Source organism: Phalacrocorax aristotelis, chromosome 3 (genome assembly GCF_949628215.1).
Source record: "Phalacrocorax aristotelis chromosome 3, bGulAri2.1, whole genome shotgun sequence".
Classification (NCBI taxonomy): Eukaryota; Metazoa; Chordata; class Aves; order Suliformes; family Phalacrocoracidae; genus Phalacrocorax; species Phalacrocorax aristotelis.
Window position 1 is genome coordinate 90,297,549 of NC_134278.1, and position 22,905 is coordinate 90,320,453.

The 22,905-nt window shown below is 47.3% G+C and overlaps 1 protein-coding gene across 7 annotated transcripts in view; it reads right to left on the bottom strand.

Moving 5' to 3' along the window:
- SLC8A1 (solute carrier family 8 member A1) overlaps positions 1 to 22,905 on the bottom strand; it is a 136,168-nt gene that overhangs the window by 93,169 nt on the left and 20,094 nt on the right. For all 7 annotated transcript variants that reach the window (XM_075088495.1, XM_075088498.1, XM_075088497.1 and 4 more), the window contains exon 2: positions 12,571 to 14,406. In XM_075088495.1, coding sequence (XP_074944596.1) covers positions 12,571 to 14,406 — 1,836 coding nt within the window. The remainder of the gene's footprint in view (positions 1 to 12,570; positions 14,407 to 22,905) is intronic.

Genomic DNA, 22,905 nt, shown 5'->3' on the forward strand with positions numbered 1-22,905 from the left:
CTCTCACAGGCTTCCTCCCAGCGCTGCCAAACCTCTCGCCCTGCATCACAGCCAGCAGCTAACAGCTTCCCAGCATCTCCACTAGAAATGCACTACTTCAGCAATGTAATGAGCTCCCCAGGTTGAGTCTTTTACTGACTCCCCACAAATCACTGAAAGGACAAACTGCTGTTTTGGTTCATTAGCAAGTGCTTTGTAGAAATCTGGTTTTATATTTGCAAGAGACCAACATACTTATTCATATTAGGTCTAGGAAAACTTGAATTGAGAAGAAACTTAAGCCTCCCACCTTCCCTTCCAGCTCTGCAAGATTGAAAATAGAAAGCAATTCTCCCCCCCAAACATGGCAGATTCTCCCCTGGCACACCAAAGGCCAGACAGGGCACTCTAGATCCTAGTCAGTATTTTTCTTAAAACCCCAACCCTTGGAGCTCTGGGATTCAACAAGAAATTTAATTTTCACCTAAAACACAATGAGTGAAGAACCCCTTGAGGCTTTAACTCTTGGCACACCAGAGGAAAATATCACCAGAAAGGCTCAGGCAAATAAATTGAACCTCAATGGCACTGGCATCACTTTCAGGTCTTGTAACATTTTAAGCAGCTGAATCACCAGGGAAGCTGTTTCTGGCAACATTGCAGATGCAACTCATGGGCTCAGCTCATGGACTTAGAAGAAAGTGGGGGCAAAGACCAGGCAAAAGACAAATACCAGGAGACAAGGATGCAGGAAAAGGAGCTCTAGGCTTTTGCTTGCACTTTTCAGAGTTACTGCCTTCAGGAGGTAGAAGCCCTCTGGCACTTTGTATTTACAAATTAAAACAGGCACCACGTCCTTTGGCACCCAAGGCTGAACTAAAGCTTTCCTTAAGGGTTTGAAGTTGCTGAGGAAGAGGAATTTTGGAAAACTTCAAGCTCATTCTGCAGTTCTACTCTGCCAGATGATATGAATCCATCCAAGCTCTCCCTCATTGTGGTTTTACTACATTAACACCCAGAAGAAGCTATGGGATAAAAGCTACTGCTGCAGTCCAGAAAGCTTGCTGGCTGAGCTGGCACAGAATGCAACAGGGTATGTTTGAATACAAGGCAGGCACTTTGCAGGGAAATCAAACTGCCCTCCTGGGTTCAAGAGGGCAGGCTAAAGGATGAGAAGTCAGGGGCTATATATGTGCTGTGGCAAAGGAGCAGGGAGGGGAAGTAGCTGCTTTAGTGGATAGAGCAAATTTGTGGGAGAATAACCTAAGATAACTTTGCAGGACTTTGGAGCAAACGGGAACATCGGCATAGTGCTCCCTGGAGATATCAGGAGGCTCCTGGCTGGCAGGCACAGGGACAGGAACTTTGTTTCCTGTGCATTGGGAGAGAAGGGCACAAAGACTGTTTCTCTTCCTCAGGCCAAGTATTTACAACCCCCTCCAATTTCCCCTACATTTTCAGGATAGCCTCTCCTTGTGTAGGTGTCTGCAATGGTCTGTGCCCACTACCTGCTCTGGGAGAGGGAGGACACCACACAGATATAAGGAGCCAGTGGTCCAAGGTAATTTTCCCAGCTCTTCTTTTTGGATGTGTTTCCCAGGTGAAGCTTAATAAGCACAGCCCCTAGCCCACTGCTGCCTTCAGATTTGTTCATTAGCACCTTTGTGAGGGCTTTCCAAGACTACCAGTTCTCAGGGGGATGAGATGCAGTGTTTTAATTGTACATAATTAAATACTGCTCCCTTATCTAGATTTCAGAGTTTACTGTTGGGGCTTCAGTACCAATGATCTCTTCCCTGCTAATTAGCTCCTTAATATGTGCAGCCTTGCTTCTTATCCCATGGGTACAGGGCCCTCCTGCAGGGAAGCTTGAATTGCATCTAATTATTAGCAAAGGAGACAGACAGCAGGCAAGCACTGGCCCTGTCCCAGATATCCGTTGTGAACAAAGAGCCCAGACTGAGTGGCCACAGGGAAGCTCTGAAGGTTGCATGTGTATGTGATCATTTGGTCTTTCTGCTCCATCTGTAGGTTGCTTTGCATGTTACCCCATCACCAACTTGCAGCAGAAGACCATGCAGGACAAAGGCCACCTGACTGAAGTACAACTTACATGATGAATGCTTTTGCCTGGCTAGCACAGGAAAGGAATAGTTCCCAAGACCTCATCTGACCCAATCCTGTCCAAAAAGAGATAATACACCTGATATCTTCAGTAAATTTTTGAACAGTGTCTCTGAGCTGTCCTCTGCTGTTGTCAGAGGTTACCCACTCCCCCCACTCCCCCAAGCTACTCCTGAGGGGACCCATCTCTACTAGGAGGAAATCTGACCTCCTGTGTAATCTGAATTGCCTCTGTTGCTACCTCAAGACCCTGCAGACACAGAATATCTTACTGCCCTTTATAAAGTCCAAGGCTTAGACCTTCCTTATGCCTGTGTCTTTCTGAATTAAACAGCCTCAGTTCTCACAGTCTCTCACCTTAGGTCACATTTCTCAGACCAGCAGTCATTTTCTGTGCTTTCTGTTGGACCGTTTCCAACTTTTTCTGGAGCTGAGTGCTCAAAGCTAGACACAGCTGGGCAGAGACATCGTAAGGATGGCTGCACTCCTTGTGAACATGATGTCTCTCTCATTTATTGCAAGAGCATGATGTTGTGAGCTCAGATTTGGCTGCCAGGTCACAATGGCATCCCCTGACTCAGTCGTTCCCCTCCCACTTGAATTTGTGCTTATGACTATTCTTGCACAAGCACTTTACAGTGTCTTGCTTCTGCTCAGGCTACTTCCCAGCCCATCTTTGCAAATCCCCATCCTACCTTCGATAATGCTTCCAGCCTCTCCACTCTTTCTATCTGCAAGTTTAAACACCAAACTTGTCTTTTCCACACGCAGCAAACTCCAGTTCACGACAAGTACCTGCTGAATATCTTTTTACCCCTATCCAGTGCCATGTTTCTCTTTCCAGCCAGGTTTGACCCGATCACTCCAGTGGCCCATTTAGCCAGTGCTTCCTTACTGTACAAGACAACGCTAAAAGTCCTCTGAAGCGGAATGATGTCACAACCACTGCTTCTCCCTTACCCAAAAGGCTGGCATAAAAGGAAATTAGGTTGGCTTGAGAAGATTTGTTCTTGACAAGTATATGCTGGCTGTTATTCATCTCCTTGTTATCTCTGAGGTACTTACAAATAATGTGTTGGTTTATTCTAGGCTCTTTTAGAGACCCAATCTGGCTGAGCTGCTTCTGAAGGCAGCCCCCAAGCTTGCCTGTAGATCTCACCTATTGCCCAGGAAACCTTCCAGGGTGAGTGCTAGCAGCTCTAAGAGCCCCTCAGGCATTCCCCTAACAACATGAGGCTAGATTTCAGTGTGCTTGCTGGGTCTGAGGACAGGTAGGCTACATCATCTCTTTCCTACACCTGCAGGCCTCATGAACACAGACATCCACAAGGAGGACCTGCTTCTTGGTGGAATCTGTTGTTCAGCTCCCTTTCCCTTCTCCCTGTGTACTGCTAAAGGCATGAACAGGACACCTCCTTTCCCTCTAATTCTTGTCCAGTTCATGCTTGGCCTGACTCTGACCCAACGCTCCCACACTGCTCTGATAAATCCTCCCTACTAAACTGACCCATTTTCAGGTTTTTGTATGATTCTTTCTCAGTTCCAGGTCACTGGAGAGCTCGTGAGTCAGATAAATCTCCTGTTACACTTCCCTCCCTTTCCCCTGTGGCGGGATCATTTGTGCCTGGGGCATTAACACTGACTTTGTTTATATCATTTTTACCCTATGTAGGAGTGATATCTTATCCCCCTAGGTCCCATCATATATCCAGTTGCTAAGGAGGAACATAAATTTCAATAACCAAACCTAAAGAGTGAATGCAAATCTACTGAACCAAGCAAATACAAAGCCCTGTGCAGACTCTATGCCAGGTAAAACCTGCTCCCTACCTGCTTGAACCAAAGCAACAGGTTTCATCTCAGATCTAGCCTCCCATTCTCAGTGAAACCAGTGCATCTCTCTCCTGCTCATTGCAGCTTTATTTATTCAAGACTCCCTGCAGAACAGACTTCTTTTCTGCCTCGTATGCTGTGACAGGGCTGCATATTCATATAAGAGCTGTGCAGCATTAGGACAGCAGAGCCAGGGCTGCAGAATGACATTGCTGAGGGGGAAAGGATGGCTGCAGCCAGGAATGCACAGCTCCTTGGAGCACAATGTCACCAGGCTCCAGGCAGGTGTGTTTCTTGCCAGTATCTAAAGGCATGTAGGATAAGTCATCTGTCACAACATGGGTGAGAGGAGTGCTCAGGCTGTGTAGGTAAGACCTTGGGTCAGTGGACAGCAGAGCCAAGGCCACATGAGTGTGCAGAGATGGGAGGGTGAGCACCAGGGAGAAGGGGCAGGCTGGGGAAGAGCATGCACAGGCTGACAAGCTAAGTGATTAGCACTGTAAAGCTGAGAGGCTGCCCAGGCAGTTTGGGGGGCTGATGAGCACTTTAACGGATCAATATACTTCACTCCAAATTGTTTGCAATTTCCCAATGTATACTATTTTGCTCTCCTGGAAGCAAGCAACAGACTTTGGAAAAGAACTCAGAGTAAATAAATCCGTTTTGTTTTGTTTTGTTCTGGACCAGCAAGAAGCTTTATGTCCTTCTTATGTCCCAGCCAGTGAGACAACAGCTTTGTCACCTGGTGACAGTGCATCTGGCCTCTGGGACAAGGCTATCCTCAGAGCGTACTGGGCCTGTGGTTAATTTAGAGCCACATCACATGACCCCAAAATAGTGCAGTGTGTGACTACTGCATACCAGTGGTATAACAGGAGCAAATAACTAGAGGAATCACTCAAGCACTCCAAAGAGCAAAGAAACTTCCTGACAACAATGACAAAAAATTTAAACCACCTCTAGAAAAAAACCAAAGGTAATATCTCTGCACTGGACTCCACTCAGCTTATCTCCATCCCTGTCCTCAGCCAGCTGAAGAGCATCTGCACTCACAGGACCTTCCCTTGGAAAGGACTTTGCTCTGATGGGGCAGGTGTATGCCATCAGTTCCATCTCTCTCCTTCCAGCACTCAGTTCATAGTGATCCAGTCTGTGCCTCTGTTCTTCATTACTGCTTTGTTTCTCATTGCCAGAAACATTTTATTGTTACTTTGATTGTGTAGGAAGAAGTCCAGACACTATGGAAATTGAACCATATAGGGACTGGACAGAGAAGGCACATGCTGGTCACCCTCTTACTTGCACAGCAGTGGGAATATTTTCTCTCTTACACTAAGATATTTTTAAAACAGAGAATGCCATTATTATTTGTTGTCACCCAGGATCCAGCATTGCCATTTTTGGAAACCAGCGCAACGCCTCCAATGTCAGTGTCAGAAACATTATTAGAGTTTTTGATATCTCCCAAGATGTCCTCAGGCTAAATGGCATTTATGACTTGGAGAGGGCTGACCTTAACTCCAACCATGCCAAAGACTGCAAAGGAGAGAACACACCCACAAGTACCAGTGCAGCTAGGCCATGCACCCATCCTCACAAACACTGTGGCTATGAAAGACTTTTTATCGAAGCTCCTCATCTGAACTCGCAGGCTCTGAACCTGTAGAAATACAGGTGGTTCAGCAAGACCAGACTGTGAAGGTTAAGATAACACAGTTATCCTATGGTGCTGGAGAACAGGGGAAGAAGCAGAGACAGGGGATAGCATAGATGTCTTTCCCCTTACGCAGCAGTGACGTGCATGTCCTTGCTAGTGAACATGCAATTTTGTCCCTGGTGTGAGCAAAGCCAGCAGGGACACATACAAGGCCGACCCAGACATGGAAGACTGTGCATCACCTCTGGTACGCCTGCCTGCCACGCGCAGAGCGACATCACATCCCCCCTGCCAGCAGAGAGCTGGCTGAATGCAATCCATCTGCCCGCAGCATGTGGGATGATGCCTCTGGGCTCAGACTCTCCCTCTGGGGAGGGTCTGTTTCTGACTCAGCCAGTTGTCTGCCAGGTCCAGCTTCTCCTCTCTGTTTGGCTTTGGATGACAGCAGATGTTTCTCTGCCCATCTGCACAGATGCTTGGATGCTGGCTGTGGTCAGCTGTCTGCTTTTTGTTCTGTTGCTCTTGTTTTAAGCCCACAAATGCAGTCCTGCTGCTAGAAAGAAACTACTGAGTGCCATCCACCGAGGTCAAACCTGGGAGCAAAATGTCAGAGGAAAGAAAACTATTTCTAAGGCAGATGCACAACTTGAACTCAGCACTTCCATCGGGGTCCTGCATACCAACTATTTACTTCTCCCTGCTCAAGGATTTGTCACAGTAAAGGGCCCCAGGATGTGCACAGGAGGGAGAGGGACAGATCCTTGCTTTGTTGACAAGACCTGCATATCACAGCTGGTGCCAATGCTGCTGCCAGCAGTGCTGAAGCACATGCCAGGGAAAGAAGAGAGTCTGCAAAGGGGGACAGGGCTTCTCCTATCCCCCGCTCTCATCTGCCTAGCAAGGAGCTACAGAGCAGCACTTCACCACAAGATAACTCTTTCCCAGGCCAACAAGCTTCACTAGGGTTGCTGCTTTAATTTCTTAAAACAAGCCTAGATCCTGTGTTTTATAAATTACTACAATGCATTTAATAGGTAGCCTTTTCATAAAGGAGCACAGTGGATGTGTACACAGGCCCTGATGAAGCTAATAACTGCCTCTCAATGGCTTTCAGAGAGTTATTACATATTTAAGATCCAAGGTCCTTTAATCAACCACAGAGATGCAGCTGGCAGCAGTAAATTGCCAACAACAGCTCATTACAAATAAGGAAACATTGGTTTTTCAAGGACAAAAACTGTGTCAGTTCTTCAGTGAGAGCTAACCACTCTTGTCCTCACCCTTCTCCCCGATTTCCCCCAGTGATGTGCTGGCACAACTTGCTTCATCCAATAACACAACCTCAATGCCTAATCCCCTCCACAGGGGATATCATCAAATCAAGTTCCTAGATTTCATGACTTATTTGGGCAAACAGCACAAACTACATCCCATGCTTACCCTCCCCAAGCAAGCTATGGGCAGGACTTGTCCGACAACATGATGATGACATGCCACAGAAGCACACCCACTGGCCTTACTCTGGGGAGGAGAGGACCAGATTAGGCCATACCATGCTTAGAAGCACAGTGTGAGTATGCACTTTGCTGGGTTGAGACCTGACATGGCACTTGGAAATTATTTTTTCAGTACATACCATGTCTGTGTCACTCAGTGCCCAGTCTGTGTGCACAGGACAACAGCAAGCACCTGCAGGCAGCTGGCTGCAGGAGAAAGGGGAAGGTCGATGAGCACCACGTGGCCTTATTTCCTTGCTGTCTCCTAACAGAAATGTGGGGGTTGTCCCATGCAGCTGAGACAAGAGCACAACAGTTTAAGAGAGATACACATGGCTGGGACATATTAAGGCTAACGTTTTAGGAGTGTTCAGGAAACACTAAACATTGTGTGAATGAAGAGAAGAAAAAGAAAGGACAGCTCACCCTGTTATAGCTCTATCTTCCCCCCTAAAGAGAGGACAACCAGCTTTTGGCCTTCAGGACCCAAAGCAATGATACATTTCAGTCCCAGGGAACTTACCCTTTGCAAAACTCCTGTGGAAAGGGAAACAGTCCCCATGCCATGCCCCAGCCTGCTGTGGCACACGTGCTCAGCTCCCTGTTGTGGGCCATGGCCAGGGCCACCTCCCATTAAGATAGACCCAGGGCACTGGGTACTCCTGCCAACAACCCAAGACCTAGATCCTGGTGGCTATATCCGAACTGCCTGCAAGTCCCACTGGGCCAGGTGAGACTGCCAATGGTGAGGGGAAAACATGCTCTAAAACCCAAGCTGGGTGCTGGAAGCAGGCTGAAAAAGAGCTTAATCTTTGTTTCATCTGTTTTGATATCTCATACTGTGCCTCCAGACACTAACCCTGCACAAGCCAGGGCTTGTGAGGGAGGGGATGCACACTGACCCATGCAAACAAAGTGGGATGGACAAAGAGAGATAATGTGTTCAACAATGAAATGTGAAAAGGGGAATGTTTGTTTGCTTCACCTTCAGTCTGGTTTACAGCAGTCTCTCTGCCACATCAGAAGATGCTCTGTTCTTCAACTGTGTCCTACCGCAAGGCTGACCATACTGGAGGTTTCATTTTTTTTCTCTGAAGCTGCAGGCCACGGATGCAAAACTGAGCTAGAGAGGTCCCAGGGATGAGTCAGGATTTTATTTTTGCTGTTTGTTTAGAAGTACCTCATCCAACTTCTTTTTGAAAAGAAAAGGGGAACTTAAAAAAGCAGTACCACTTGGTTTCCCCGCACCACAATCTATGTTTATTGACATTGATATTTTTAAAGGGCTCTTGGGAGGAAGGCTATGTGGTCTCTGGGGATTCTTTCCCTAAAAACTCAGAGGGTTTAGCTGATGTTTGTGTCACTGATAGCATTTGGCTCCTAGACTTATGCTTCCAGAGAAATGCCAAAACTGCCTTGGACAAGTCAAATTCAATGGGCAGAGAGTGTTACTTCCTAAACCTGCAGCAGACACCTTTTATAAAACCAGCTAAACTATATATCATGAACAGCAAGATCTACTGACATAAGAGTCTCCATGCATTTACAGGTGCAACTGCATAGCTGAAATACCAGTTTAATTGGCTATCCCTATAATTGTATGTACCATCTTCCTCACTGATTTATTAATGCAGTAAAAACTTTTCTTTTGTGGGCGCGGATGCTGGCATCTGGAATGCAGATCGTAATAGATCTCTAGTTGCAATGTTATCTCCAGAAAAACTACTATTTTTTGAGCATGAAAGAACACGCAGTTTTCATATAGCTTTGCAATCACACCTCTAAGAGGTGTCCCTACTGATGATTTGAGACAGCAAGAAGAGATCCCATCGGCTGGGGGAAGGATTGCTTCCTCCTCTAAGATAGGAGGATAATTATTTGGCATTTGGCATTTGGTCACGAGATAAAAATACACTGGCTAGTTGAACCAGTGACCTCTTCTATGATCACAATAGCTGTGGTAGATGGGTGGGCAGGAAGAGCCTGCAACTACACATCTTCTCCATGTTCTCATCAAGAAAGCTTTAATCATTAATGGAGGTGCAAGACAAGGCTGGAGTCGCCTTGCTGAGAGTGGCCCCAGAGAGAAGGCCCTCCCTTATACTTTAAATCATAGCACTCTGTCCTCCACCAATGTCTCAGAGCCCCAGGTACCCATGCAGCATCACTGAGAATGACCTTGCTGAGACCCAAGTTAGACACCTTTAGCTTTCCCACACAGCTTGGAACAATCTGTTGTGCAAACCCAGCTAACCCCTTTGCAAAACACATTTAAATTCTGTTTCTTTCACTTGCTAACACGCAACCATTGAACACACAAGCATCACTCCAAAAGGCTACCAGGCAGTGCTGGGATAAAATGTTCCATAGGAGAACCAACATCTTCTCCATTATATATCTTTTTTGGTAGCATTGGAATGAGGTCTTTGTTTAAATGCACAGGAGTGATATGGCTTCAGCAGTCACGCAGCTATTTTGTGTGCTCTGGGAAAGGGGACATTAACAGATTGCAAAATGGGAAAGTCTCTCTGGACGTTGCAAACAAACAACAAGTTACATAATTGGGTTTTTTGGGAACCAGAGGAAGGTCTCCAGAAGATCAGGGCCCTCCCAACATTTTCTAATTTTACTGGGACTTACCAGCAAGGCAGCTCTCTAATAATAGAGGCTTGTACACAGTTTTTCTTTCATCCTCGTGTCCCCCTGCACTGCCCTACCTTTGTTGTTAGTGCCCCAGAAAAACACATCTTACTTGATTTTATCAAGCCGATTGATACAGCTTAGAATGTCAGAGCTGAAGAGGTACTAAAGACCTTCAGAAAGGGCAGCAAAACCATCTCTCGGCTACCAGAGCATGGGAAAACCTGAAGTTTTAGAACTTTTTTGAATCAAATGTGCTGGGGAATTGCACCATTCTACATAGCTGTCATTTAGCTGAAGTACAGCATTAACAAGCAATGACATAGCAAACATGCTTTAGCTCTACAATCTACATATTGTGCTAACACATCTTTATTCCCATTTGAGCAAATTCTTTAAAGGCAGGGTGCCTGAAAGCAGCACCTCAGCTTCAGGACCACACTGCCTTTTTGCTACAGGGCTGTACTAAACTTGTGCCCAGGCAAACACAGACCTTCAGGAAATCTTCTGCAAGTCAGATTGTACCCTCCAACACATGAACATGTACTATAGCAGCTAAGTTTCAGATTAATACCTACTGCCTTTCAGGAACATGAATAGATTGCAATTTGTAAAATCAGCTTCATCATTCTCTCAGAAAAATAAGGTAGGCACCTGTCCTCTCCCATCTGAATGGAGCAAGCCCCTTGCTCAACATATGGCCCTGCAGTTGTCACCTCCTCCCACCCCATCCCCCAGGCCCTCATCTGTACCAGGCTGTGAACTCCTAAAGAGGTGCTTCCCATTCCGATTCCAGGGAGAGATAGTTTAAAGGCAATATAGATATCAAATGCCCTGGCATCTGCACAGAAAAAACACACTCAGGTTTCTAAGAAAGCTGTTTTCCCCTGATTCTTGTTTGCTGTGCACGTGCAGACAGCCAGTTAGAAAAGGAAGGAGGGGGCTTGCTGCTGTGGGGAGGGCACACTAGCAGGTCCCAGGGAGGCCAGGCAGCAGCTCCGACAGGATGTGGTCAGCCCCCTTCTAGCACACCCCTTGGTTACTGGGCTGTTGGCAAAAGTCAGCAGTGAACAGCTTGGTGGAGGAAAGGCCACCAGCAGAGGCAGTAGGCCCCTGTGCAAAGCCGGGGAGAAGGCACTGCTGTCCTGCTGCAAAACCCTGCATCACAGACTGAGCACCAACAGGCAGTGAAGACACAGGTGACATGTGTCTTTGATGAAGGACAGCACAGAGGTCCTGGCCAGCATGATGGATCCAAGACAAGGGGGAAGCCCAAGCCCCTCTGAGCACAGACACAGAGCCTGTGGCCATATGTTTGGAACCATGTAAACATGTCACATCACAGGGGAACTGACATCAAACATCAAAGTCTTCCTGCCAGTAGCCCAATTTTGCTAGTGCTGAGTGACCTGGTTAAAGTAAAGAGCCTTCAGGGGATATCCTTATAGCCTAGTTCATTGCATCTCTGCAGACAACTCCCAACTTCTCCCAGAATGGAAAAAAAAAAATCAAATAACTGCATTCCTCTCTACTACAACTGTCATTCAGGAGCCAAGAACAATGGCATATCGTGTGCTCTTGACGCTTGTGTGAGCAACATACATGTTCTGGCCCCCAGATTGCTGGAGCTGTTAAGTTCTTGCTCAGTTTTTCCTGAGAAGTCAAAGCACCAACTGGTCTAATACCCTGCCTGAGAACTACCAATCACTTTTTTCTTTCCCCCTACTTCAAGAAATTTTATTATTCCCCCATTTGCTTCATTCTCCCTGTGCACACAGAGCAGATACAAGTAACAGAACATAAGGCCCACTCTCAGCACTCATCATGGGTCTGTCTCAGCTCCTAAGAGACCAGTTGTATGCTATGCAACACCCAAGCCAACATTTAGGTCTCCCTTGACATAGCAGTGCCCTTTACCACTGAATGCTCCAAGTTCTACACAGTGGTTTTGTGCTATGAAGTCTACTGTTGGCAGGAACTGACTGCAGACACAGACTTCACTGTAGGAAAAGCCTGAGGCTGGAACAACGCAACTCCCAACCTTTGCTCCTCCCAGAGCCCCAGCTAGGCAAGGAAAGGTCTTCATGACATACCCAAGGATAGATGTTTTCTACCATGAGTTACTGGGCTAATTAATATTCTTCATGTAATGTAATAAGGCTACTGTGCTAATAATTTTTCCACCATCCACCTAGCAGTACTCAGGAGTAGCCTCTAACAGCTTTCAGCCTCTTTTTTATTTGCAAGCAGCAAAATGTGGCTGCTGTTGCATCCTAACCATGAGGCTTCTCTGCATGACAATGCTTTTTTCAGGACATGCATTGGACAATGACACAGGCCTGCAGCCTTTAGAAGAGAAGGAGGTGAAGTGACCTTCACCAAAGCCCTGAACAGAGCATCAGTGGAACAGGCTGTGGCCCAGTCCCAGATGACCTGACCCTCAACAGGCAAGGAGAAGTAGGTACCACAATTCATACACTCAGTTTAAGCAAGACAGGTCCTTGTGGCTGGGCAGTAACAGCCAGCTTGGTTTTGTTCTCTGCTCCACTGTAGAGCTGAGGCTATAGAGATCTGCTCAGTGCATGGGCACGGTGCAGGAGGCTGGGCTCACAAACCAGTCCCACCTTCCTGCTGCTGGAAGGGTGGAGTGCCCCTGAGCAGGTATCACTCTCTGGTCTGTTAGCAAGAGAGGAACACAGCATTTCAGGCTCCCTGAACCACATGAGGCCACTCATGGCTTACTGCAATTTGCTGGAACCCAAACATTTCCAGTGCAGGTCTGGAGCCATTTAATTTCAGGAGAACAAGAGACTGTAAGTGACAAATAAATCCTTCACTTACACTATCTCATCATTCTGGAACTCCAGCTCCCCACAGGTGTCTTCAAAGTCTTCTCCTCCACCTTTTGCTGAACCTTCAATGGTTTTGTAGGGCACAATAACATTTCCTCGTGCACCAGAGGTTCGCAGCACTTTCACTTCCATGGTCCCCACACTTTCACTGACGTGCGTTACTGGCTCCTCAAAGGTGAAGATGCCAGCGTGGTCATCATCAAAGATGGTGACGGTGGCAGTAGATGGTGATCCCAGACAGGCAAGTGTTGAGACACGACTGGCCTCAAGAATGCTCTCATCTGATGCCTCAGTGCTCACACGGACATTGCTGAGATGGACCAAGAAGTTCTCATCCTCCTCAAATATGTCATCGTCAATTATGCCAACTCGGATTTCCTTCTGGGTCTCTCCAGGCTTGAAGACCACTGTCCCTTCAGTGAACTCATAGTCAGAGCCAGCATTAGCTGTCCCATCCTCTGTCCGGAAGTCAACATATACCGTGTTGGTCAAGTCGCCTCCCCGGCGAATGATGGTCAGGGCAACAGTGCCACAGTTCTCCAGACACTGATAGGTACCCTGCTCAAAGTAGAGCTTGCTGATGGGATCATTTTCTGCCACCTCACTATTGACCTCGTGCATGCTGACGGCTTTGCGGGCCTGGTCTGCAGCATGTCTCTTCAAGATATTGCCAGCTCCCGTCATGAGCCGAGTGGCCTGAATGCGGTAAAAGGCCCTGCTCTTCTGCTGCTGGCTCAGGACCTGGTAGTTAGCCAACTCTATAAGCTGTTCAATTTCCTTGTCAGGGTGCTTTTGTTTCAGCTCTTTCAGGATCCGAGCCATTTCCCTCCTGGCTTCCTCATCATCCTGGTCTTTCTCATCCACCTCCAACACCAATGTCCCATCCAAAAAGTTCTCCACATGAGAATTAGCAACCTTTCCATCCATCTCAATATCAGCTTTGGAGGAGGGCCGGTCACCCTCATGTTCAATGATCATGCCTCTCTGCTTGCCAGCTCGGTATTTCTTGTAGACATACTTGTAAAATAAAAGCCTCCTGTCAGCTATCCAGGCAAACACCACACAGATGGGGAAAAAGAAGAAGGTGAGCAAGCCTTCCCAAACCTCCACAATCCCAGGAGAAGACACAGATAAAATAATGTAAAGCCAAGTGTAGGCAAAGATGCTCCAGGCTGCTGTAACAAAAAACACTCGCAAGTGCTTGATCTTCCTTATCTCTCCATCTGGAACAACGTAAACACAGATCGCAATGATGACAAACATGTTAAACGCAGCACTCCCCACAATTGTGCTTGGCCCTAAGTCCCCCGCTGTGAAGCCATGGCCACACACTTCGATAACAGACAGGAGAATCTCAGGGGCAGACGAGCCCAAGGCCATTAGTGTGAGGTTGGAAACGGTCTCGTTCCAGATCCTCACCGTGGTTTTGCTGGTCTCACCATTGGGCTTCTTGATGGTTATTTCCCGCTCTTGGGATGTAATGACTTCAATGGAGGACATGAAGCGGTCAGCTATGATAGATACTCCCAGGAACATGTACACCATTGCTACAAAATACACTGTTGCCCGAGCGATTTTGTCACCGAATGAGGGGTCTTGGGGTTCCCATATTGGTAAAATCACACCCTTTTTGCAGATGTATGAGCCAGTGCACTCCTCAGTGTCATTCACAGGCAATTCGCTGGGGCTTTCCGCATGTATGCCATCTGCATGGAACAGCAACACCAGCACAACACTCAGGATTTGGAAGCTCACTGGGAAGGGGCGTGGGTGAGTTGCTTGCGACATGGCTATTTCCACTGAACAGGTCCCAGATATCATCAGCCTGCAGAGACAAAATGAAACATGCATTAAGTGAGGCCAACCAGAGATAACAGGTTTTCCTCTACACCATGTTTATTTCCCATCTTTCCCAAACATATAATCAAGCTACCCTGTTACTTAGGAAGACCCATCTAATGAGCCCATTTGTGTTGTGATTACTGCAGTTTTCCATGTACTAATCATCTAGCTCTGTTATCTGAACAAGGACAGAGTCATATGCTACCAGTGGGCTAGCACCTACCCCCTTTGATGTTTAATGCCCCTTTCTTTCTCTTCACAGAAAGTCTATTTGTTCAATTGCATTTTCTTATTTCTCAACTAATTAAAGCCCATCATTCTGCTTCACAGCTGGCAGAAGTGTTTCCCATTTCAAAATGACGGTACACTCTCTCACAGGAGTTCAGGGTAAGAGCAGGGAAATCTATTATCTCCCCATCATTTTAAAAAAATATTTTTACACTCGCCATTTTTAATCATTTTAAACTACACATTTCACAGCCTTTTCTTGCTCACAGTCCTCCCAAGCATCTACTCCACATCACAAATCAACATGAAGCCAGCTCAAGCCCTGGCAAAACCTTATCCTTAACAGTAACTTGGTCATACGGTGCACCAGAAGGGCAGTCTTTAATTAATGATTTTGGAGCCATTCTTTCCACAGCGCATCACTTTGCACCTTCCCAAAACTGGAAAGAGCCCCATATGCATCCAAGCCTGGCTCTCTCCGCATGCTTCAAGAGGAAACCTGTCCCTGCACTCTTTTCCCAGTAGGTCAGCTTCAATGGCTTCCCCTTCAAGGGCCTTTCTCACTCCATTTACATCAGTCATCAGGCATGACAGCAGTATTTGCCCCTGTCCTGCCCCAGGATTTTCCAGCAGTGTAGAGGAGCTGTTAAAGAGGTTTGCAGTTAGTTAACAGTGCATAAACTGACAGAGCAGATGCCTTTAAGTACATAGGGATGCTTAGTGCAAAAACCTGAGCATGCTAAGTGTTACAGTCTCAATTTTACTAGCCCATAAAAGCCAGATTCCTAGTTATTAAAGCTATATTTTCTCCTCAAGGAGAACCTTTGCCGTACTACATTTCTCCACTCCAAGTTAATTTAAATGCATGGTACTTAAAAATGTTTCTATGAAGAGAGGAAAATGAGTACGTCAATACCTTTACTTTGCTGGAGAATACAGAAAGCTGAACTGGTTTTGCTCATTAAAAAAACACAATGCAGAAAGAAAAAAAAAAAACAACCAACAAAAAACCCAGCCATGAAAGGCTTCCACTTCTAAGAGAAGGATGGTATTCCCAGCCCCACACCAGAGGTGGGACACAAGCAGGACAACCAGTCAATGCCTCCTGAAGTCCAGCCTCCACAATGCCTGGCAGGTCTCACCCTGCCATTTGCCATCTGCCATCTGCCTGGTCTCCAGCAAACACAAGGCCAGGCCTGACAGCTGCAAAGCTGCATGCGCTGGGGGACACAGACCAACCCATCCACACTAAAGGCTGCATCCAGTGACAGTGTCCCACCTGTCACCTGGGCCCAGTCATAGCGAGCATGACCCAAGTAGGATGGCTAAGCACACTTTCCCTCTTCCTGCTGAAAGAGGGTTTGTTTCACAGCACAGCTGGGAACTAGGCTGGCTCTCCAGCCACACAACAGGCTACTTCTGCTGCATTGCTGACTGCAAAAGTACAGCCAGGTCTTATCCTCCCCAGTTCCAGGGGAGAAGCATTTACTCTCCCAGACAGGGACACATCAATGCCTCCTTGAAGAAAAACACCTGGTCACCACTACCCACCTCCTTATCCCCCACGACACAGAAATCACCCCTCCTCATTAGGGCAGGAGCATATTATGCAGGGACAGGGCTGCGTGCAAGTGAAGAACTGGCTGGAGGAAGCAATGGGTACCATCCTGCATTCACGTTGTCAGATCTGCTCCACAAAGAGACATTGTAATGATGGATCAAAGCCCTTTCCTTCATTTGCTTTTATTTAAGGATGGTGTGGTTGGATTATTGGTCTGGAAGAATAATACTGAGAATTTATCAAGACAGTTCTAAATAAATGCCATTTCTTCACCAGGTACTGTTGGTCTGCCTTCTCCCTTTTCCTCCCAATTTTCTAATTAAGAAAAGAAAAAGACACACAGAGCAGGAAGTGAGCAAGTCAGAAAGCTCAGTGATAAGAACAGATAAAATGAACAAGAAAAAGCAAGTCTTCTGTATGAAGACAGATTTAAAAGAAAGGACTTGTTTGGTTTGGAAATTCTGCTAATGCTACAAAAAGCTCTTACTGCTGGAGTCAGAAGCCCTGCACATTGCTCTCCTGATCACAGTCCCTCGGTACCTTCTGCTTCCCAGAAGGCAGGCTACAGCCACCACTTAGAAATCTGAAGTAAGAAATTGAAAACATGATGTTTGTAAAGAGTACCTTGTTGCAGGCCATTTGGCAGATAGCTAAGTTGAAACAGATGTGCATTCATGGTCATTGAAGTTTAGCTGAAGCATGAATTAGCCACCCAACATCTGTAGGCCTGTGTTTCACACTGCTCCAAACCAAGTCTCGGAGACATTTGATAAAGGGGCTGTCAAAACACAGGCTGACTTGGTATCTACTCTTTTTATCCCAGATAGCTCCTAAGTGTAGTTTTGGTGTTCTTTTTATTTATGTAGGCTTAAAAAAACATTATTGTGGGCATAAAATAATAGTCAGCTGCATGGTTCTTCACCCTCTCTTTCTAAAGGTTAGTAGTTTCAACAGAAAACTTTAGAGCATCCACCTGCCCTTGTTCAGCTAATTTTCTCCCTGTGGCAAATCATATTCTTGCACATGTACAATTATTCAGAGCAACCAGGCATTGTGAAATCCCCTTGGCAAGAAGAGGAAACAGATGGTTCTAGAGAAAATATTATGCTTTGGGTCACTGATTTAGGTCATAAAGAATAGAAGAGTCCCATCACACTTTGGACCAACTCTACAGTCTTAAAAGGATTTGAGCACTGGAAGTCTCAGCCAGAAAAAAGACACCCACTGAATTAAATTAATAAGTCACTTGAACTTTATTTGCCATGTTCTTCCCTTTCAAACATTCTAACATAAGTTGGTTTGGGTTTGTTGTTTTGTTTGGTTTGTTTTTTTAAACCAAGTCCTATATTATGTTAAATGGGAGGAAAAAAGGCCTAGAGGATTGCATCTGAGCAATCCATCTTCCTGGCCTTCCCATCAAGCTCTGCATGTAGAACAACATGTTTTCCCTCAGATGGCAGGAGGTAAGAAAAATGGAACCTTCCTGGATTGTTCAGTTGGGTGGGGAAAGGCTGGAGCTTTGGAAGAAAAACCCACCAGCCTTGACAACGTGTCAGGACCCTTCTTTGAGAGACAACAGCATCCCCCAACTTCATGCTGGACTTTGTCCAGCATTTTGTGGTGTGGTCATCAAGCAAGGTTCACATACCCTTACCAGCTTTCCTACTTGAACCAATAACACCAGCCTCAGGAATTATGGAGGGCTAGAAAATGCTTGGCCACAATGTGCTGGTTACACACACACAGTCAGAGCCCAACACTCAAAATATCTCTGAGAAGCAGCTGCTATAAAATTAGCAGCATTTCTTTATTTGTACAATCCAAAATAAACAGCTTGGTCCCCAGAGACCCTCTTACTCTGCATTTGCATAGGGTCCCGGCCCATGGTCAGCAAACTGCTGCAGGCGCAGTGGTAGGAATATTCCCAGAAAAATCATTCATATTATTCTCTAATGAGAAGCAAGGCCACCAGAACTCCAGCCCTCCCTCCAAACCCAGCTTTGTTAGCTTTTCATTAAGGTGTCTCAATTGCATTTCCCATCCCGGCCATCAACAATAAAAGCAAATGCGGTAGCTGATTCACAGCATGCCAGGCTAGCAGCCCTGGCAAACTGTTCCTGCTGCGGTGCTCGTTGCTTGGGCATCACTCCTGCAATGCCTCTCAGGTCAGATTTATCATGGCAATGCTGGGCAGGGGCACAATCTGCTCTTGGGCTTGGTGCTGGCCATACGTGTCTGGTGAAGAGCCCCAAACCACCACCCCAGGCCAGCATAACCCTGCTCATAAGCACTACCCCATGCCCAGGGGCAGCACCCAGAACCCTTTTTACCACCAAGGGAGCAGAGCTGTCCTGGGACTGCCTGGAACCATCTGCCTGAAAGATTTCAGGTAGAGATGGAACTAACCAGAGGAGCCAGATCCCAGCTCGTGCTCTCCTGAAGTCACAGCTGTGCCACTTCCCGTTGTGGACAAGCTCCCCCAGGGTACTAGCAGTTGGTTTTGCACAGTCATGGAGGAAAGCCTGTAAAAGACTGCATGGTCCCTTCGAGGCAAGCTCCGTTCAGATGCAGCTCCCAGCCAAGGGATGTTAGTCCAGCCTTTATTCCGACCCTTGGTTTTGTGAAACACCAGGAGGTCAGTTGTTGCCCAGAGCAGGGCTAGAAGGGTTGCAGAGATATTTGCCTCCCTGCTGGACATGGGAGCTCTAGGTTTTACACATTGGTGGGAGAGAGCTCCTGCTGCCAGCTTGTGCTCCAGCTCCCCATCTCAGGAGCTGCCAGATGGGGAGAAAACAGCCTTTTAGACCCTGCTCTGACCTTTCCCTGGCAGCAACACTCCTTCAGGCTGGCTGTTTGCTGCATGCAAAGTGAGCCTGAAAGCTGCTCTGCTTTTCAACAAGGCACAGTTTTTGCTTTGCAGCAGCCTCCCGAAAGTCCCATCTCCATTTGGGCACTTTACCCTAGAGATAACCACTGTAAGGCCCTTCCTGTTATTTTCCTACACCATGGTATCACACACAGGTTTATGACCACCTGCAACAAGCTGTTAGCACCATTATTTTTCAGAGTACTGAAAAAACACTACTAGCCCAGACACTTTCATTATAGAAGAAGGATTAATCAAGGAAGTGGCCTGTGCTCACGAGGAATGAATGGCCACACAAAGAGAGAGTGAGAGACTTTCCATGGGGATTTTTTTTCCCAGTGTTCAACAGAAAACTTGTACAGAGCAGCTGTAACACAGCAACGTTCACACCATTACAGCTACCACCAATGCTACCTGATGGTGCCTAACCCATTGTGACATCAGCTTCATAATAAACAATTACTGTGAATTTACTGACAGCTTGTGTGAGAGAGAGTGTCCCCACAGCCATGTCACTGGTGTACAGGAGGTGGGAACAGCAGCCTCGCCCCACAGGGTGACCGGTCACTTGCTGGAGGGTAGTAGGAAGTTTGCTCTTCGTATGAGTGGCTGCTTTTTGACATGTTGTGGGGACACAACCAGGAGCATGTTGCAACACCACGGGGACTCCCAGCCAGCACTTTCCCATCCCATCTAGTCAGAGCTAGACAGAGAGGAGCTTTTCCTAGTGATAGTGCACTGCTGCAGGGAGACAGGGAAGGCAGCTCAAACCCCCCTTTGCCGGTGTCAGGGGTAGGAGAACAATAGTCACTCTTCAGCCAGAGGGGCCAAAAACTGTGGCTAAGAAGCTGGTAGCTACTGCAGGGGACAGCTAGCCTGCAAGCTAGAGAAACAGAGCCTCAAAGCAAGCCAGCTACTCACTCCCCTGCCAGTGAGCTTGGTGAAAAGACAGCCACCCCCAAAAAGGCCCCAAGTGAGAGGACAGGCTCTCCTAGCCAAAAAGTGCCCACCCACCTCCCCCCCCCCAGCAAAAATGGCTGTTTGAAGTTATGTGCCTTAAGCTCCTACCCCAGGGTCAGACCTGAAGTCTCCAAGTTACAGCACCCCTTCCTCAGTTTCTCTTGCAGGAGAGCAGCAGTTAAGAGTTTACTGCAAGCAATAACCAGCCTTCCCTGGGGAAAGTGCTGCATACCTCACCTCCATGGTAGGACTCATACCCACCATCCCATCTCCGGAGGGCTAGCAAACATCTCCTCTCCTGCTGACCCTTCCTGGCCATGCTGAAGCCTGTACACCTGTGCCTTACTGAAAGCAGCAATCTGCTTCACAGCAGGGCAGCTCGAGCAAAGCCTGTACTGGGAAAAGACATGACTGTAGGAAAAAAAAAAAAAGCTCAAACAAATTGTCTGGTCTCTGACCATCCATCAGTAAATCAGCCAACAGCCTAGGTCTAGCTTCCTACAGCTGAGGGACACAAAACAGATGCCAACAGCCCTGCAAGGTACAGGGTGCTTGGAGATTTGTTTAGGCAGCCACAGGCTCTGCTGGCTTTGCTTCTGATCTTGACGCTGACCCACAGCTGACACATGGCTTTGGTAAAAAGTAGCTCCTGACAGCTGTGTTTTTTACCCATCAAAGCAGGAAAAGGACTCTACTGCCACACTGGCTGTATATCCGCACCCGTGGAGGAAAGCCGCTATGTCCAAATACCATGTTGCCAACTCAGGACTGTACAGTGTGACGGCACTTTAAACACAGCTTGGAAAACCCTTCGCTTACAGCCCTGCTTCAGCTCTGCCTAGCTCCTTCTCCCTTCCACCCAGGTCTGCCACTCCAAAACAGGCACAGCCTGTTGGCATCCCCTGCCCATGACCCTCCAGATCTCCACATCAGGAAAATGATTTCCAGGCTATCAGCATCCTGATTGCATCAGTACAAAAAACCATCAAAACCTTTCCAAATATAGTCAGAGGCACAAACCCTCCATGAAGCCTATCAAGTAAAATACACATCAGGCCACCCTGTTTCTTGTAAAGGACACTAAAAAGTTAGAACAATTATCAGTCTGCCACTGATTTTTCCAAGTATCCTATCTCTTCAATGAAGCATCCAATCTCCTCCCACAATCTCCCCAGCAACTTTCCAAAATAAACAGATAAATAGAGAAAATGAAACATCCCCGATATAAAATTTCAGCCAGATTGGGTGAATTTGGGGGCAGCTTGTAGAGACTGAGCTTGAAAGTGTTTGTCAGGGAGATTCCAGCTTTGCTTTTTAATGCACAGAGACCAAGTGGCAAGTCGTCCTGTTCCTCCATGATTCAAGACCTCAGCAAGGAAAATGCCAGGAAATGAGAAGCAAGGGACAAATGCTACATTTCTTTTTTTTGTTTTGTTTTGTTTTTGTTTTTCCATCTCCCCTCCTACTTGCTGCTGTTTCCAGACCATTTCTCTATCCCTACCACCTGCTTTTGGTCTCCTCTTTATCACGCAGCATCAGGCTTTTCTGCACTATTCCTCCTGGGTTGTTAATGTCTTCATCTGCCTGTGGATCTCACTCGCTGGGAGAAGAAGGGGCAGCACATCACCTCCCTGTACTCTATGTCTCCCTCTGTAAAAAGGGAAGAACACCTCCCATGAGTGTTGGGAGAATAAACCACTACTAATAAGCCTGAGGCTCCTGGGCAGCCCAGTGAGGAATCATCTGCCCAGAGGTGCCCCATAGGGGCCAGGAGAGAGGAATTAGCAGGCCTGTTGCTTTCGTTTCTGTGTGCCTGTCTCCACTCTTCCCTCTGGGCCCATTTTTGCACTGGGTTTGTAGCTGTGCAGCGGGATGCTTTCCTGGGCTCTGAGGGAGGAAGCAGCAGAAAGCTTCAAGGGAGCAGAGACAAATCCCCAGCCCCAGATCCCTGCACCCATCTGGGGGACAAGAGGTGGGAGATGTCCCTGGGAATGTGTGTGGGGAAACGCTGAGGCGAATGCAGGTTGTGGCCCTGGGCAATTTGGACATGGTCCTAGACAGGAGCTGGGCAGGTTAGTTTGGGCTGGAGGCCCACCCTGGCACACTCTGTCCATCAGTTAGGTGCCTAGCCCTGGCTGATGAAGGGTGGTAGCACCTCCCAGGGGAGCAGCTGTCCAGAGCTACAGCTTTGGCACTGCTGACTCTAGAGGGAGACGAACACTAGTGCCAAGCAGATGCCCAGTTTTTAGACCATCAGATCTCAGGAAAGTGAGTCTAAGCCCAGGTACGTGCCAGGCCTTGGTCTCAAAAGCGAGGTTAACTACCCCTCCCTCCTCCCCAGTCTCCCCTGCCTTCTGTCTCCCCAGGAGTTCTTTGCAGCAGCAAATCTCACTTCTATTTGCAGCTAGGTTTCCTTAGGAAGCCAGGCATATGAAATCACAGTTTCTACGTCTGTCTGTCTGTTCACATCACTCCTCTCCTCCCAGTTTCAGCTAAAATCACCAGAGGGATAGTTAGCAGAGAAAGCCAAATTCCTACAAGCTTCTTGAAAATAGCTGGAGAGATACCACTCATGCTTTTGGCAAGGGAAAGACCAGTCAGTGAACTCAGCCCATAATGGATGTCAGAGTCCTGAAGACACAGCACCCTGAGCACCCTGCATTAGACCCAGGTGCAGCCAGGATTTGCACAGCTGTGGACACTAATATCCACGAGCTGGGAGCACATGCAGATTATGGCACCCTGAGCCTGAACAGAGCTCCAGGTTATTCAATGTACTGGTCACAAGGAGGGCCATTTGTGTTGTCTATGACCAACCTGTTGATTGGTTGTCCAGTGATGCTCATGGCTTGGGGAACACTGGGCTT